At 45.4% G+C, this 17,562-nt stretch overlaps 1 protein-coding gene across 1 annotated transcript in view; it reads left to right on the forward strand.

Annotated features, from left to right (window-relative positions):
- The first annotated feature begins 200 nt into the window (after positions 1 to 200).
- Prdm6 (PR/SET domain 6) overlaps positions 201 to 17,562 on the forward strand; it is a 110,870-nt gene continuing 93,508 nt past the window's right edge. Inside the window, exons 1-2 of the mRNA XM_090339686.1 lie at positions 201 to 780; positions 9,429 to 9,736. Coding sequence (XP_090195812.1) covers positions 201 to 780; positions 9,429 to 9,736 — 888 coding nt within the window. The remainder of the gene's footprint in view (positions 781 to 9,428; positions 9,737 to 17,562) is intronic.

The following is a 17,562-nucleotide window of genomic DNA, read 5'->3' on the forward strand; positions in this document are numbered from 1 at the left end:
CTCTGCGCGGCGCCGAAGCTTCCGAGTAAACTTTGCGCCCGGAGGAGTTGGGGGAAGAGCGAGCAGCGGAAGCGGGCTGGCGGCCCGGGGCTGCGGCGCTCGCGGGTTCCCGGTCCCCGCGGCCCTCCTTTCGCCCAGATCCCGGGTCGGTCTCACGCGCGCCCTCCTTGCCCTCTCGCCCCCAGCCCGAGGCGTCGGACATGCTGAAGCCCGGAGATCCCGGCGGCTCGGCCTTCCTCAAAGTGGACCCAGCCTACCTGCAGCACTGGCAGCAGCTCTTCCCTCACGGGGGCGGCGGCGGCCCGCTCAAGGGCGGCGGCCCCGCGGGTCCTCTGGGCGCGCCGCAGCCCCTGCCGCCGCCGCTGCCCCCGGAGCGCGCCGAGCCCCAGCCCGACGGCCTGCGTCCGCGGCCCGCCTCCCTCTCCTCCGCCGCGTCCACCCCGGCTTCGTCCTCCACTTCTGCCTCCTCCGTGTCCTCGTGTGCCGCGGCCGCCGCCGCCGCCGCCGCCCTGGCGGGTCTCTCCACGCTGCCGGTGGCTCAGCTGCCCGTGTTCGCGCCTCTCGCCGTGGCCACCGTGGCTGCCGAACCGCTTCCCCCTAAGGACCTGTGCCTCGGCGCTGTCCCGGGCCCCGGGCCCGCCAAGTGCGGCGGCGGCGGCGGCGACGGCCGGGGCGTCCCGCGCTTCCGCTGCAGCGCCGAGGAGCTGGATTATTACCTGTACGGCCAGCAGCGCATGGAGATCATCCCGCTCAACCAGCACACCAGCGACCCCAACAACCGTACGTAGCCGCAGTCCTCGCGCTCTCCCCGGCCGTGCCACGCCGGCCACCGCGGGCGCGGGACGGGAGGCGGTCGGTGGCGGTGGTGGCGGTGGTGGCGACGGTGTTCCTGTCGCTGTCCCGCGCCTCAGGCCGATCGATCACTGTGGCAAAGTTTTCTGGCGTTGGAGAAGGAAGATGGGGTGGCCGGATGGCATCGCGGGGTTACTCTGGCAGTCCACTTGGCCCCTCGCTGCACGGCACCACGTTTCGGGGGGCTGGAGCTGCGCGTGGATCGGCCCGTGCAGGCCTCCGCCCTCCCCCCGCACGGCGTCCCCGGACCGGCCCGCTAGGGACAGGCAGCGCGCGGCGGGGAGTGTCCCCTGGGCCCGCCAGGCCACGGCGGGGACGGGGAGGGGCACCGGAGATTCTAGGGAGTGTGGAGATGGGGGATTGTTTCCACTTGGTCCTCCACCCCGGGAATTAGCTGTCACGCAGCTCGGTGTGGGGCCCTAGGACTAGGGCAGCCCCAGCCCCCCCCCACACTCCCCGGGCAGAGTGGGCCCCGCTCCAGTAGGAGTTTGGGGTGAGGATGAATCTGTCCCCTTCCTGAGGACAAGCAATCATTCTTAGATATAGTATTAGAAAGGGAGGGGGACAAAGAAAAAGGATACTTAATAAGAGCATTAGGGCAGGGAGAATCTTTAAGGATCCCGCTTTCACCGAGCATTCTGGATCCAGCGCACGTTTGCATTCCATGAAAGTTTATTTATTTACTTACTTACCGTTTAAAAGTCAATGATGACAATAGTTACAAGTCAACGGTAAACGCTTACCTAGATATCCGGGCTTTTGAAGTTAGGAGTTTCATAGTCACAATTTTAAATGCGTACTCCAAGTACTTTTTTAGTCTGATGTCTTGAAACAGAAGTCCAAACGAGAATCCAGAGGGTGCATTACTTTGTTCGTATCTTGCTTCTCTAGTAAATTCAGAAGGCATGGTATGTTTACACCTTTTTGGGGGGTTCAGAGACCTGGGGAAATGTGGGCACCGCCTAGGAAGGAAATCACGTTTCCAAGATCCGCATTCCTTCATTTGTTTTCTTCATCTCACCCCTTCATCTGGCTTCTGTGAGAAAAAGTAATGACAAATGCTTGCTTTTTAAAATTCAATTTTGAGTAAGTTGTTTCTCCCAGAATGTCTATTACTCCGCAAATGTCTTGATTGGTTGTAAACGAGAAGAAACTTTAGCTGTATTACTTTGGAGTCCCAAAGTCATTACTTCCATTAAAAGGAACCAAAACCCAAACACTGGATGTTAATCTAGTGGCTGAGATGTATTAATATTTTCATAATGGTTGGTGATAATTTTTGTGGTGGAGATAATAATTATCAGTAAAAAAAGAGAGCGATAGTGTTTACTTTTTCCCCTTTATAGACTCCTAAGGGTAAAGTACTGGTTTAAAATGGGAATTTCGATTCCATTTCCTGTGCAGTTAAGAAAACTTGTATTTCAGGGCTTCAGAACTTTTTTTTTTACAATTATGTTGCCTAGATAGATTTCAAAAAATACTATTTCCTAATGATTTTTTTTTTTGTATTTTGTGTTGTCAAAACAGTTCTTTAAAACCTGTGAGGTACAAAAATAAAAATGCTTTGGAAAACGCATTTCTTAGAGCAAAGGAGAATAATCATTGAAGGCTGAAAGTGCCTTATCAAGCTTGCAGTTTCTTTTCTGAATTAAATCTGTGTTGGAAAAAAATACCATCTGCATAGCCTCTGGCTTTATGTCAAAGTATCTATATTGTTTATAATTCAGTGTTGAGGTTTAAGACATTTCACTGAGAAAAAAGATGACTCAAGGAAGAATTAGGATGAATTGCCAACTAACATGTGGTCATTGCACCAGTTTCTTACCTTGGTTATCTTTTTTTCTGGGTAGAGGAAATGAATTGTGATTTTATGAAATCACTCAAATTTTGCCTATCTTCTGATATCTCATTGGAGCAAACCAGTGTTCAGTGTTCCAGAGAAAAGACAGAAAGGAAAAGACGTTTGTTCATCTTAAAGAGTTACACCTCAGATTGCTCACTAATTAAAGAGTTTTAATAAAGTAAATAGAAGTCTAAGTTAGCTATGGATAACATTGGGAGACCAGGCCTCCCATTCTTCCAGGAACTTCTTTAGCAAGCATATATAGATATTATTTTCAAAGCATGGAGTGTGTTTTATTTATCAAAATGAAAAGCAAGTGAGTCTAACTAGGGACTTTAACCAGGTCAGGAATGCAGACTGGAGAGCATTTCCCCAGGCTGGTCAAGCAAGTAGGAGGGTACCTTGAAAGATGGAAATCAGAAGTGTATGCTCATTTCTTGTGTGTGTGTGTGTGTGTGTGTGTGTGTGTGTGTGTGTGGTGTGTGTGTGTGTGTGTGTGTTGAGAGAGGCAGAGTAAAGGCAGAAAAGGAAACATCAATGGGGGTGGGGAGGAGGGAAATGGGGACCAAGACATGTGAAAGGGTATCAATGTATGGGAATTAATGCACCTTCCGTCTGGCAAATATCATGTAACCCTTCTACTAATTACAATAAAAAATATATGAAAAAAAGAAAAGGAAGCATCGAGTTATGTGTAGAGTCCACCAGTTTTCAATTGACCTTTTGTTTTTTCTTTTGCCATTTTCCTCTAAAAGAAAGAGTGCCCTCTTCATTTAGTCACTCTTTACTTAAAAGGATGTTGACTCCTTTCACCTTTTCTTACTAGACAGAAAAAAAGGCTGTTATGCTTCCCCCTTCCTTGAGAAAATAACTTTGCCTGGGATTGGCAACACTTGATAGCATTGCTCTATAAGAAAAGAACTCAGCCAAGCTCATTTCACTGGAGACTTGATTGGCATCCATTGCAAATGTCACAGTGAATGAGCATCGTAGTTTTTTTTTTTTTGAACAAAAAGCTTTTAACACACCCCAAACTGCAAGTTAGCTAGGGTGAACTTGTGCAATGATTTCTGTTCTATAACTGCATGCATCAATTTACTCTGTGATTGAGGGGTACTTTCTACTGAGCTCTGTGAATGCTTAGTCGTAGCAGCTACTTTCTTCTCTTAAAAGTCAAGTGCTGGGCGGGTTGTAATACCTGGGGGGAAGGGATCTCTCTTCTGGGCATTACTGCCCTCATTTGCTGCTGGGTTGCCTGCAGCCATTGATTCCCGCAGGCTCCTTCTTTTCGGGTTCTGGAAGCTGGTGCCATTGTATGAGAGCTTGTCATTACTCTTAGAGGATAGTGAGAAGCAATCCCAGGAGCATCTGGAGTATGTGAGGAGGACCCCGGTTATCTTGGCAGAACCAATTAGCTTTTCCTATCTTTGTTTGAAGTTCTTCTCTAGTTCCAGAGATGGAGGCAAAAAAGCAAACCTGTTGGGGTGTCTTAAGGGGAGAGTTGGGCTATGCAAAGCACCTCCATCTGGGGGGCGGGTGTAGGTGTCTCCAACCCCTGATGACTTAAGGGAATGCTTGTGTGCTGAGAACAGAGCCAGAAACAGAAGAGGTATGTGCACAAGCATAGGTTGTCCGCGTGGGGGTTGAAGGTTGGGTTGTTAGCAGTGGCACATCTGCTTAGGGCTTGAGGAGAAGAGCTGGAAAGAGAAGGAAATCTGGGCCAGTATTGGTTTGTCTGATTGTGGTGAGCTGTGAGATTTGGGAAGAGACTGAGGAGAGTGCATTCTTTCCAGACCTTACCCTACCCACTATTTTCCCATAGAGCTTGTCCATGTCCAGCGAGGGACTTAAGATTCCAGACCTGGTCCCCAGCGAGAGGGAGTCTCAGGGTTGGAACGTGGGCTTTTGTTGTCTATTTTCCTTTTTCTCTTTTCTTCTCTTGTTGTGTGCACGCCCAACTCCAACCCGGAACACACATGATTTAGCTATTTTACATCATGCCTTATCTAGCGCCCTGAAACTGAGCATAGAGCCATATATTAGATTGAGGTTAGAAGAGGTGGTGACTGTTTATTTAAGGTGATAAAATGGTCCATCAGCAGTAATCTCCATCGATATGTGCCACCAGGAGATGAAGGATGAGGGGACAAGCCACAATTAATTGCCCTATAGTTTTGTAGGAAAGAGTGGAGCCAGGCCAGACCCACTTCGATCTCCTCCGGAGGCTCCTATTCATCATCGTGTATTGTATGTGCCGGCCTCGCAGGGGCCGGGGCCGGCAAGGTTTATCTCCATGCAATGTTCTCGCACTCTTACACACCGGCGCTCCCATTTAATTTATTAATACAGTCATTGGGGGACAAATACAATCCACATTTCTCTCTCATTTCTTCCCCGCCTACCCCCCTTAGATCCTTGGGGCAAGCTGCAGCCGCCCGGGAAGAGCAAAGACTCCGCCTGGGAGTCTGCATTTCCCTTGGAGCTGCGAGTCACCCCCAAGAGGACTGCCAGCGAGTCCTGGGAGAGCTGAGAACAGGGTCCCCCAGGACCCGGGCCGAGTCACAGCCTCCGTGCTTCCAGACGATGCCATCAACTCCCCTGGCCCTGGGATCTGCCTCTAGATCTGCTCAGGGAGCTCCGATCCGGCACGGGGGCGGGAGGTAGTGGGGGGCGGCAGGCGTGCAGGGTGGCGTGCCTGGGACGCGTGAGCCCAGGCTGGGGCGCCCCACCAAGCGTCGCCCTCTCCGCTCACACCCCGTCCAGCCCACCAATCAGGGAGGCAGGGGAGAGCGCCGACCGCAGCCCGGGGACCCAGGGTTCCCAGCGGGCCTCCTGCGGGCCCAGCCGGCCCTCCCTCGTCTCGGGGCGCGACTAGCGGGAGGCCCTCCCTGGGCGGCGCTGGGGTCAGATCGATGGCCCCCCCGCTCAGGCCTCGACCCCTGGGACTCGGACTGCGACCTCGGAGGCAGTGGGGGAGGATTTACAGCCGGGGAATGAATATGGCTGCTGGTCTCCTAAGCAGGCTTCTGCCACTCTTTAGTTGTCATCACCGAGGGCAGCAAGGCTGGTGAAGGCACAGAAAGGCCTGGGGGAGTGAGGGCCTAGGGCTGCTGCTACTTCCCTGCCCGACTCTAAGCTGGGCTGTCCATCTCTCCCTCCACACACCGAGGTCCTAGGAGGGTTTACATTTCACCTCTCCTACAGTAAGAAGTTCAATTCCAGAAAAGAAAACCTTAAAATACATGCATTTGCTCTCCATGCTTGCACCTTCCTTTCTCAGGAGACCTTAGAACAGGGATCCTCCAGAGCAAAGAGGGGAAGAGGGACCTTGATCTCTTACATTCTCTGTGTAATGGTTTTCCACAGCATCTTGCTGGGAGAATATGGAAATGATTTCACAAGTATTGAAAATTCTTTGTAAATAATTATTAACTTGTACAAAAGTGCTCACTTTTTTTTTTAAAGTAAGGGTATTTATTTGACTCCCCCTTGTATAGTGTATTGTTTAGCCTGGAATGCTGTGTGTATTTGTGTATGTGTAGGGTACAAGGTTAGGTATTAGTAATTTGGGGGATCTAGCTTGCTTTTTCATCAACCTTTTCATGTAGGTGTCTGACTCACTGGCTAGAAAACTTCTAGAATGTTTGTCAATTTGTGATACACTTGTCAATCCCAAGAAACAGGTTTTTTGGTTGTTTGTTTGTTTGTTTTGAACATCTCCTAGCTTCTCTGCTCCTCCAAGAAACTCACATGAATTACAAGTAACTTAGGATTTTGCATATTTAAAAAGCAGTGTTAACCAGATGCTACTGGCTCATGCCTGTAATCCTAGCTACTTAAGAGGCTGAGATCTGAGGATCAGAGTCATTGAAGCTCGACTGGACAGGAAAGTCCGTGTGACTCATCTTCAGTTAACCACCAAAAAATCCAGAAATAGAGCTATGGCTCAAGTGGTAGAGCATGAGCTTTGAGAAAAAGCTCAAGGACAGCACCCAGGCCCCGAGTTCAATCTTCAGGACCATATGCTTGCATGCATAATCCCATACATGAATGTTGGAGTATCACAGGCACTTTGGTGGCAATTGGCTAACTTCTCTGGTAGAATGTGTTGATATAGCAGAAAGTGGTTCAAGATTAAGATTCATATATTGGAAAGACTAATTAGTGTGCTGGGCCTGTCTACTCTGTAGTGACACTTAAGGTACAGTCATCTTCTAGATCTTGAGAGAGCCTCAGTTTTTTAGTACTCTTTCAACACCTTCAAAATATATTAAGTTTAAGAGGGATTTAGAGGATTTCTTAGGAAAAGGACTTAGCTATAGCTTATTGTCATTTATTGCAAACATTACTAGAAGTATGCTTCTTGTTTGTATCTTTATGTTATTACCCACACAGTTGACACTTCATATGGAGAGGCTGGGAGCTGATAGAGGCTCTAATATAGGTGATTAGTGGTGTGAGCAGTAAATGCTTTTGCTTCTCATTCTTTTGCTTCATTGAGTCAACCAGAACAGGAAAATTGAGCAATTCCTTGGGGGCATGATTTATATGTATTTGCATGGGGGAAATTACCCTTGATTATTGTCATTTGTTTTTAGCTATCTTTGTTAAGGTACTGAAAGGCTATTTCTGAAGCCAGATACTAACATTAAAAATTATGAGCATTATCTATTTGCTTTGCTAATGTAACTTCCCCAAACCCAGGAGTATGGGAAAGAGAGAAATCTCAGTAATTCAGTCATGATAGAGCACTCAAAATGGTTACATCAGTGAAACATTTTAATTCTATTGATTGAGCCATGAGTACTGGTATAAAATTCTCATAGCTTTCATTAGTCTTCCTAAATCTGTCAGTTTGAAGGCTCTGGAGTCAGGCAGATCTAACAGTGAACTTTTTCTTTGTCACTTTCCAGCTTTCTGGTTCTTGGTCAAGTCATGGTCTTCATGTAGGGTCTTGCCAAATCTGTAAAATGGGATCATGACAAAGACTATGATGGTAGTTTGTTTGGCAGCTGCATGGTACATGGTTGGTTCTAAGTAACCATGTGTAGTTGTCCCCCTTTTTTCCATTTTTGCAACTTCTTCAAGTTTTTGCCTCCACGAATCAAAAGCTTGAAAAGTGACTGAAGTGTGAGCAGCTGACACACTCCCATTTAGGCTCTGGGGTCAAAAGTGGAGCCTTGAAGCATTTTAGCACTAGTTTGTGCTGCTGGCAGAGGGCGCTCTTTGTGTGGAAGGGAGGCTCAGAAACAGATCATGCCTGGGGCCCCTCCAAGAAGTTGCAGTCAAAGGGCGTTTTATTCTAAGGAGTGGAGGAGCAGCTGTTGACTGAGGGTAAGAAGGCTAGCTTCCTTGTAGCTTATGGGCACCTACAGTCAGATTACTGAGTCAGAGATGGCTGGCTCTCACGAGGCTGGGTTGTGTGTTCTTGTTTCTTCATGGAAAGCTTCTCAAGGACTCACTTTGTTCCACGTTGCTTGAGCGTTTTGGCACACATGGGGTTCCTCCAGCGTAATCCCCCAGGAAGGCACAGGTGTCTGGAGGCTTTGAGAGGATCCTTCTGCCCTGTACCAGGGTTTCCACGGCCACCGGGCCCTCACCATCTACACCAGGCCCACTGCCATAGGGCTCCATGACACAAGGACGCCCAGATTTCCAAGGGAGGCCGGGCCAGGGAGGTTGGGTCCTGCCTGCAGGCGCCCAGGCTGCCCCTTCTCTTCTGAGCAGGCCCGCCTCATGGGATGCAGACACAGCGGCTCCGCCAGGCCCATTAATAACTCGGAGGGCGCTGCCATTCGACAGCACTGTGGCTGCAGAGCTGCAGGCCTGCTTCTAGGCCTCTTCTCGTCCAGTGCTAGTCCAGTATGCTGGGTGCTCTAGAACCTGGGCTGAAGGGCAAGTGAAGGTCGCCTTACCCTCTAGCCGCAGGTCGGAGGTGTGTGCAGCTTCAGCCACAGCTTCACCGGGATTGCAGCAGGGATGGTGGCACTAGGCCGCGGGACGGGCTGTCGAGGCAGACTGGGGCTCTCCCTCCCAATCACCACCCTGATCATTAAAGACCCATTCCCCGGATGGTTAACATTGCGATCCAAACGGGCCTTTGGCAAATCCAGGCGCACCTGGCCCGTCAGCCCAGCCCCACAGTCCACACCCATCCCGACGTGGCTGGAGTCTCTGGGGTGGCCGCAGAGGGGCCCGCTGGGCCCGGGCCCCCGAGCGGCCGCCCTCGACTCGGGCGCTGGCATCTGGCGAGGCTGCCGGGTGCTGGTCCTGTGCTGGGCCTCGGTGATTAAACACGTGCGCGCGCACACTTCCCCGAAAGTAAGAAAGCCCAACAGGCAGTAGACTCTAACCAAGGAGAATTCCTCCGAGGTCTCAGTGACGGGGTTCTTTTGGGGGGTACGGCAGTAGCACCCCCAGAAAACGGCGGGCGGGACCGATGCGGGGCAGGGACCGAAGGAAAACAAGGAGCCCGGGAGAAGCCGCGGGTGCACTCCCAGCTCCCCCACTCCCAGCTCCGAAGGCTTTTGGGACCCCGGAGCTCTGGCTCCACCCCGGGCGGCCCCCGATGCCGCGAACGCCGAGGGGTGGCGCGGGTTCGCCGCTCCTGCGCCCGGTCCCGTTCTTCTGTGCGCCCGCAGGGAACCGGCGCCGGGGACCGGGAGTGCCCGAGGCCGGGGCCCCGAGGTCGGGTTAACGCTCTCCCTTCCTCCCTCCCGCGTGTCCCCCGCAGGTTGCGACATGTGCGCGGACAACCGCAACGGCGAGTGCCCCATGCACGGCCCGCTGCACTCCCTGCGCCGGCTCGTGGGCACCAGCAGCGCCGCGGCCGCCGCGCCCCCGCCCGAGCTGCCAGAGTGGCTGCGGGACCTGCCCCGCGAGGTGTGCCTGTGCACCAGCACCGTGCCCGGCCTGGCCTACGGCATCTGTGCGGCGCAGAGGATCCAGCAAGGCACCTGGATCGGCCCCTTCCAGGGGGTGCTCCTGCCCCCGGAGAAGGTGCAGGCGGGCGCCGTGAGGAACACGCAGCACCTCTGGGAGGTAAGGACCCCGCCAGCCTCGGTCAGCGCGGGGCCTGGCCTGTAACAGGGGCCGGCTTCCGGAGAGCCTCCCTGGGCCTGCCCCGCGGGTACTGGAAGGAAGGTGGTATTCCCCGGCTCCAAAAAGATGTGGCCCTGCCTCGCAGGTGTCTGTGGTCAGGAGGCTGGAAGAAGGGCCAGGGCTGTCGGCCTAGCCCGCAGCCCAGCCAGGAAGACAAGGCCACCTTGATCCACCTCTGTCCCAGCTGGGAGGGATCCCAGCTGCTCTCAGTAGTTTGAAAAGAGAAGGCAGCTGAGGTGATGCAGCAGAGGAGGCTGGGCCTGGGGTGTGAGCTGGGTGTCCTTTCTGTTCCATTCCAAGCTTTCAGGTATTATGGTGCCAGAAGGGACAAAAGCGTAGAGAGGCCAGGTCAGGCCGATTTCCCCAGCTGAAAACTAAATGTGGAATGGGAGATAAAAACATGTTTCATGCTTTTCAGAGTTGCCCAGGAACTTTAAGAATTATACTGTAAATCTAAAAAAAAAAAAAATCAAAACACGGGAAAACCCTGAATACTTCTGTATAACCTAACACCCATGATATTATTAAAAATAACCTAGCTGCAAAAAAAAAAGGTGAACCTGAGATTTCTCTTTGACCTTCTTGTCTGATTTTCGAGTTTTACTCCTGAAGAGAGTGAGTTCAACATGATCCACTTCTACCGTGGAGGATTTATATATGAAATGCCAGGTGTTAGGTGGTGTAACTATAAAGTGTATGTAAATCTGACTATGGCTAGGTGAAGGAGTGAAGTGGAAATAGGGAAGGAAGTTTCTTAATTGCCAGGAGTCAAGTTTCTGTGGAGTTCAGGGGTCCTGCATCAGTTTCCCCTGCCCCTCACATAGGCGCAGAGCTTGTCAGTACTATCAACTATGGACTGTCCTGAATGAGTTGTACTACATAAAACTCATGGCACTCAACAACCTGCTCAAGTGTTCACTGAATTCCCTTCTAGCCAGACGTGCACTGGCTCTGGAGATTCAACATGATGGGGAGCCAGATCTGGTGTCTAGATCCTTTCTGTGATGGTTGGTGTTGGGGTGTTGAGGAATATGCACAGCTTGTTCTGACCCAGGCGGAAAGGGTGCCAGAATCCACAACCCAGAAGCTCAAGGTGAAGATAGGGCAGTCCAGTGGGCATGGTTCTTCAGGCATCTGCTCTTCAGGCTTTAGGTTCATTCCAGTTCACTCCGAAATTTTACTCACAGATTTAATTTCATTCACATCTTAATTTCTGGAACAGCTCAGGAGAAAATGACTTGATTCTCAATCCATGGCTGTAGAAGTTAGAGCTTTTGCATAGGAAAGCTGACACATGGCTATATGGAAAGCATCTAGTTTGAAAACATACCCTAGTTGGTTTTTGTTTCTGACAAGTTAATTGTAAGCTCCAAAGTGTATAGAAGACTTCCAAGCCACTTTTCATGGTCCAGAGATGTTGTTAAGAATTATCATATCGTATAAAGATCTGCTAGTACTTTTCTGGGGGAAATTATCAAGCCGTGTTCATGCTGTCCAGATTTGTTCTATGTGAAATGTTAAACTGAGCACCTTGCTGGAGTCTGTGATGATATTTTTAGGGTGCAGAGGACAAAATACGAACAAAATCTCATAGTTCATGTTCTTTCCTAGAAGACTTTGAATGGATATGATATTGACAGGAGGCCACTACATACAAACATAGAAAATCAAATTATATATAAATACATACATACGTATACATATAGATGTAAACTTTTTATACTTTTACTTGTACTTAATGAAGTTAAAGTTCTGAGTAGTAAAGACACTGGGGAATTTGCTCATTATGTGCTCCTTTTCTTGATACTCCTGTGGCTCTAAAGCAAGTTTTTACGTGTTGTTTGGGGGGTATATAAGTTGCATGTATCAGAGAACTAGAGTTGTTCCTATGTTGCAAAAATTACTTGCTCTGTGTCTGCTTAGATAAGCCATAGGTCTTAAACAAATTTAGAGCATCATTTATTTATCACCTGTAACAATTAGAATAAAATTCATTTGAGGGCATTAAAAGGACATTAAAATTTTAGCCATGCAAAATTGTCTTTTGGGAGAGCATTAAGAAAAGGTGTCTAGGCACCAGTCAATTTAGTGTAAATGACTATGTGTAAGAAAAACATACATTTCAGTTTTTATTAGTGTAATTACTTGTGAGGCATGGAGTATGCTTTTATTTTTATTTTAAGCATCGTGATTTATGAAACAAGATTACTTGAATTAAGTTATATTTATAACAAAAGAGTGTAAATGTTGCATTTTTCCTTTAGTTTTAGTCTTTCAAACCTAATTTCTAGTGCAGAAAACTTTTAATAATTGCTATTATTTATATTAGAAGGGACTAGCCACTGGGATACAGTATAAATAACTATAAATCTATATGGGAAAGGGCTGGCAATAATTGTTTAATGACTCATGTAATAATTATCCACTTAAAATATGTTCTTTTTAGATATCTTCCAGAATATCAGAGTGACATAAAACAGATTTTAAAAAATTAAAAGCAGTTGAATTATGGTGATTTCATTTGAAAAGCCAACTGTAATTGTTTCTCTTCCTCATGTTCTTTCAAGTCCTTTGCTGATGAAGAAATGTCTTTATATTTAAAGTTCAATAGTCAGGTCCTGATAGATCTTACCAGGGTTACTTATCTTTATTTCAGCACAATAAATGGATCACTAATCTTTTCCTGTCACTTTCCTGCAGATGATGGATTTGGCCTTCAGTTTATAGTCCATTGTTTTGACTCTGGTTGTATTTTATTATAAACATGAGGGCTTATTACAGAAACAAACAGATTCACCTCTCTCATTTCTTTTTATGTAATCGTTAGGAGTACTGTCTGTTTTCTACGTAGAACAACAGTGTTTTAATATCCAATGTACATCAATACATATTGTTGGCTGGTTTTGCAAGTATGCTATCCTTTTTCAGAAAGCTAATATTTTTGGGGGGTGGGTATGGTTCCAACTCTTCAAGAAAAGTGAAAGAAAGTGAAAAATTATCTCATCACTTTAATGTATTTTGAATCTTTTGGATACTTTTGGAAAATCAAGCGTCCCCCCCAACCCCTTTGCAATTATCCAAGGTAATGCTGTTTTCTAGTTTAAGAAGATAAGCAAGTTAAAAACCAAATTAATCATTTTGAAGGGGGGGTGATTTCTTTTAGAATCAGAATGTTAATGCGTTTTTAACAATAATAAATGCAGATATTGTAATATAAAAACATTACAGGTTATATGAAAACCTTTTGGTTATATCCATTTATTGCAACAAGAATAGTCAATAGTTGTATGATAGGTTTCCAACTATTTGAATGTATTGGGAGAAAAAAGAAAACAGAAATTTTCTCAGTGATTAGATTTTATTGATAAGAACAAGATATTTTTACCCTAATGTGTTTTCTAGTGAAGAACTGAAAGGCACATTTGATACTAACATTTATAAAAATATTATCTCAATTATTAATGTATTCTTTTTCCCTTGAGATAAATTAATCTAGTTGTACATGTTTTCCCCTTCTGCTTAACGTCAGAGTTTAATGTGACTAGACCTTAGGAATGTACACAATGTGTACCTAAAATTCTACTGGAATAATATACAGAAGTTGAAAATAAAGTTATAATTTAAGATAGCCTAGAATTACACCTTTCAACTTGGAGCCTGATTTGACAAGAAACTTTACCAACAATGACAAATAAATTGCACTTGTTTTCAACCTAAAAACATGAGTCTGCTAATTGAGATAATGTAGTGACTTGTTAGGATTATTGTCAAGGAACTAGAAAGATATTTAACTTTATAAGACCTGTCTTCTCTTTGCCTGGATAAATCTGAATGTGTCAACTTAATTTTCACTAGGTGGGAACCTTCACTATTTTTTGTCAGGAAACCAATAGGGTAACATAATGTGGGCCTTTTTGTGGTTTGATTCTGTGCCATAATATTTTAAATTTAATAAGAGTTTCACTTTTAAGCAAATGGTCTATTTTTCATCATTACCATTTAGCTTAAGTCAAAAGATATTAATGAAAACCAATATTAAAAATATATTACCTACTGCTAAATGTTTATATTTCAAAGCCATCATAAGTAATTGGTACTAGAAGGAAATAAATTGGGTTCATATTTTAAATGTGCTATGTGTATGGTTTTATAAATGAGTTGATTCCACATGTACCATACTGAACCCATTCGTATGTTTTTGGATATTTAAAGTAATATTAAGTTAATAATTTTAAATCGAATTAAAATGATTGAAAATTGGTTTAATGGTAGCATTGTAACTATATACCCACATTTTCCTTTGTAGACTTTGTCTCATTTGGATCTAATTTATCAAGACACCAAAGGATAGAATACGTGGTTGACACAGTTATAGTGAAGTAAAAATTATTTTGCAGCCACTTCTCATTTAATACTCAAGGCTGCCTGAAAGTTGATCTTTGAATATGTCAATTTTATAAAATAAAAATAATATCTCCTTAAAAATAAACCATGGTCATGTTGTTGCCACTTTAAATTATGCATCATAACAGCTGGTGCGTCTTGCTGGCGCTGCCTCATTGGATTTGAAGATGTGTTTTATAGTGGTGCCCATTTGATAGAGTGTGACCATTTTGTAGTTTTCATAAACTGTAAAACCATCTGCTGCCTCTTGGAATGGTTTGCAGCATTGTGTTAAAAATCAAAACTTAGTACTTGAAGTTGGCTTTGGAAAGATTACTGCTTGGTATACCCTTGATGATCTAATTACCAAAATGAGTTGGCTTAATAATATATATAATTTATATGTAAATACGTCATATATTATAGCCCTGTAGAAATCTTTTTATGTTAGTGAGGTTTAATCCTAACGTGTTTTTTTTTTTTTAACATTAATGTGCTTTAGGTGCAAGCATTTTATAAAGTATGGTGTGTTTGGGACCAACAGGATTACTTTTTGGTTGTTGCTATGGTGTGTGTATGTGTGTGTGTGTGTGTGTGTGTGTGTGTGTGTGTGTGTGTGTGTGTTGAACTCAGGGCCTGAGTGCTGTCCCCTAGGTTTTTTGTTTGTTTTTGCTGAAGGTTGGTACTCTACCACTTGAGCCACACCTCTCTTTCCATCTTCCTACTAGGTAATTGGAGATAAGAGTCCCATAGCTTTTCCTGCCTCAGCTGGCTTGGAATTATAATGAATATTCCTTAGACCTCAGCGTCCTGACTGTACAGATTAGTCCTTGCTGTTTAGACTCATAACCTTTTGCAAGTATTTGTTTCACTAACTAGTTTCTTCCTTTCTGCATTTTCTTTTCTTTTTCCATTCCACCTTAAAGAAGGGATTCCGAAGTAAACTCAGAATCTTGGAGTTACTGGCAGGTGATCACTGCCTGAGTGTGGTCACTGTAGAAAGAGAGGGATGGAAATCTGGTTTCTGGTAAACTGGCCCTGAGAAGTGGCAGGGAAACCTTCTTATGTATGTGTACGTTTACACCGCTTAATTGAGAAAAATCTATTTTGTTCTTTTGGAATCGGTTAACATGGTAATGTAATCATATACATCAAAGTTGTGAGTGAATATGAAAAACAGCATGTTCTGTAGTCAGGGACTCATGCCCACAAATCCCTTCTTAGAGAAAGAATGGAGCCACTGGCAGCGTGGTAAGGGTGACCTGAAGAAGGCTGCATTACAGAGTGACTAGAGCACCTCACTTTCTCTTTTTCTTTCTTGCTTTTTTAGACTCTTATGTACTCGTAGATGTCATGAGTTCAGACATTCCTTGTGTATTTACACAAGAAATACAGATTCTGGTACAAGTACTTAGCATAAAAGCCAGAGAAACCAGAGCAGAATCTACTTTTCCTTGTAAGCATTTGCCACGTCCCTCAGATAAGTTGCAGAATTCCATTATCCAAATTGTTACACATGTGTGACAGAGGTTGACCTTTCGTCATGTCAATCCTTTCTGTGTAGGCCCCAGGCTCCAGCCTAATGGCTCAAACCCTGATTTACTCACTGTAATAAGGGCAGGAGGTCGAGCAATTGTCAGACTGCCTGTTCGTGCTCTTCTTGGAGCCTGGTTGAAGGCTGTTAACACAAAGCTTTTCAAAGTGAATTTACAACTAGCACCACTGACAGAGGCCAATCAGTGCACCATAAATGTCAGGTTAGTGAGATTGAGCAGTAAGTAAAGTACTGACAGCACACTATTGGCTGGAATCAATTGTTCAAGGTTTAACTGTGAAGAACAATCTATGGATGGTGGGTTTAGGGAAAGAGCTAATGCGGAGCCGGGGGTCCAGGTGGGCTGTGTGATTTACCTGTTAATGGGAATGAAAGGTTTGGGACAGCATACAATTTGTGTAGTGCACCCAGCAGCACCCATGTTGAAGTGAATCACTATGTGGGAGTTCAGAGAGGCCAAGCCTGCTGACTTAAGCTTAGGTGCTAGAAAAAAAAACAACACAGCATTTGATAAAAGGAGATTGAGATACACAGTCACAATCCAGGGCTATCAGAATGAGAGGATGCTTCTGTTGCATTACAGTTCACTGGCAAGGAATTTGTCTAGATTCCAAAACTAACAGGGTTTGCACAAAGATGCAGATCCAAATCTGCTCACTCGTTGGCTCCTCTGGTAGCTGAGCACTGTGAAACTTTTGTGGACATCCCTCATGAGTGATTATGGGTAGAGGGTCTGAATATCCATGAGATGTGGTTTCCCCAGCCGACGCAATGTTTTTATCATTTTGTGTAATGACAGCCTAGACAACAATTCATTTAGCTCTGAGGGCATCAGCATTAAAATGGAGGAATCCATTAAAATGCTGTATGCAAGGATTTATAAATTAGGCAATTTTCTTGATTATTGCAATCATTTACAAAATTGATCGTTCCAGTGTGGTATAGACAGATTTCAGCAGTGATCATTGATGCAAGCACATTCACTGATATCTATAGCTATTGGTCACTAACCTTCCCCCTCCCACCACCACCTTGCTGTTCTGGCTTTCAAGGTCAGGCAGATGCTTATAATGATGAACTTCCATTTGTCTTCAGAAAAGATCCACCTAGACCATAAGAGTGAGAACAGGTTGTCCTAAAGGCTGTAGCATTGCTTTTCGATTTGAATTCTAATTTGGGAGAGGGTATCAATAATACTGATGTGCTTCCAGTCAGTAGCCTGGATTTTGATACAATGACAGTTTAAAAGGAAATAACATTTTCAAATTACAGCTGTAAAATCTTGGTGTGATTGAAGATCTAAAAGTCAATAATGTGTTTTATTTGTTGGTCCTTCGAGTTCTAATTATCCAATAGATATATCGTAGACTCACTGGATTTTAGGTCAATTAATTCTGGAAGGCATAATAAAGACATTGTTACAAAGTGTGAAATGCTCAAAAGGATGAAGATTTTCCTATACAAGAACACACACACACACACACACACAACAAGTTCACTTGGTGCTTAATCACTAACCACAAACCACAAAGTTGCCTTTATTTCTGAAATAACAGCCATGGATGTGCCAAATGTCTCCACAGGGCTTCATCCAATGAAAGCTACCCATGCAGTTTCTGCTTAGTATGAAATAACTGACTATAGAACATTTGTTTTTAATCATCATTTTGTTTTTAATCATTTCCCCCCTTTTGAAACTTCAACACAAACTGGAGCTCATAAAATAACAAAACTTTAAAAAATGGTTGGCAGTGTGGATAAACAATAACAACAAAAAGGCCCGATTTCTGTCCTGATTGTGAATACATACTAATTAGATGTCAAAGCA

This window comes from Megascapheus bottae, chromosome 10 (assembly GCF_031878675.1).
Source record: "Megascapheus bottae isolate mThoBot1 chromosome 10, mThoBot2.hap1, whole genome shotgun sequence".
In the NCBI taxonomy this organism is placed as follows: domain Eukaryota; kingdom Metazoa; phylum Chordata; class Mammalia; order Rodentia; family Geomyidae; genus Megascapheus; species Megascapheus bottae.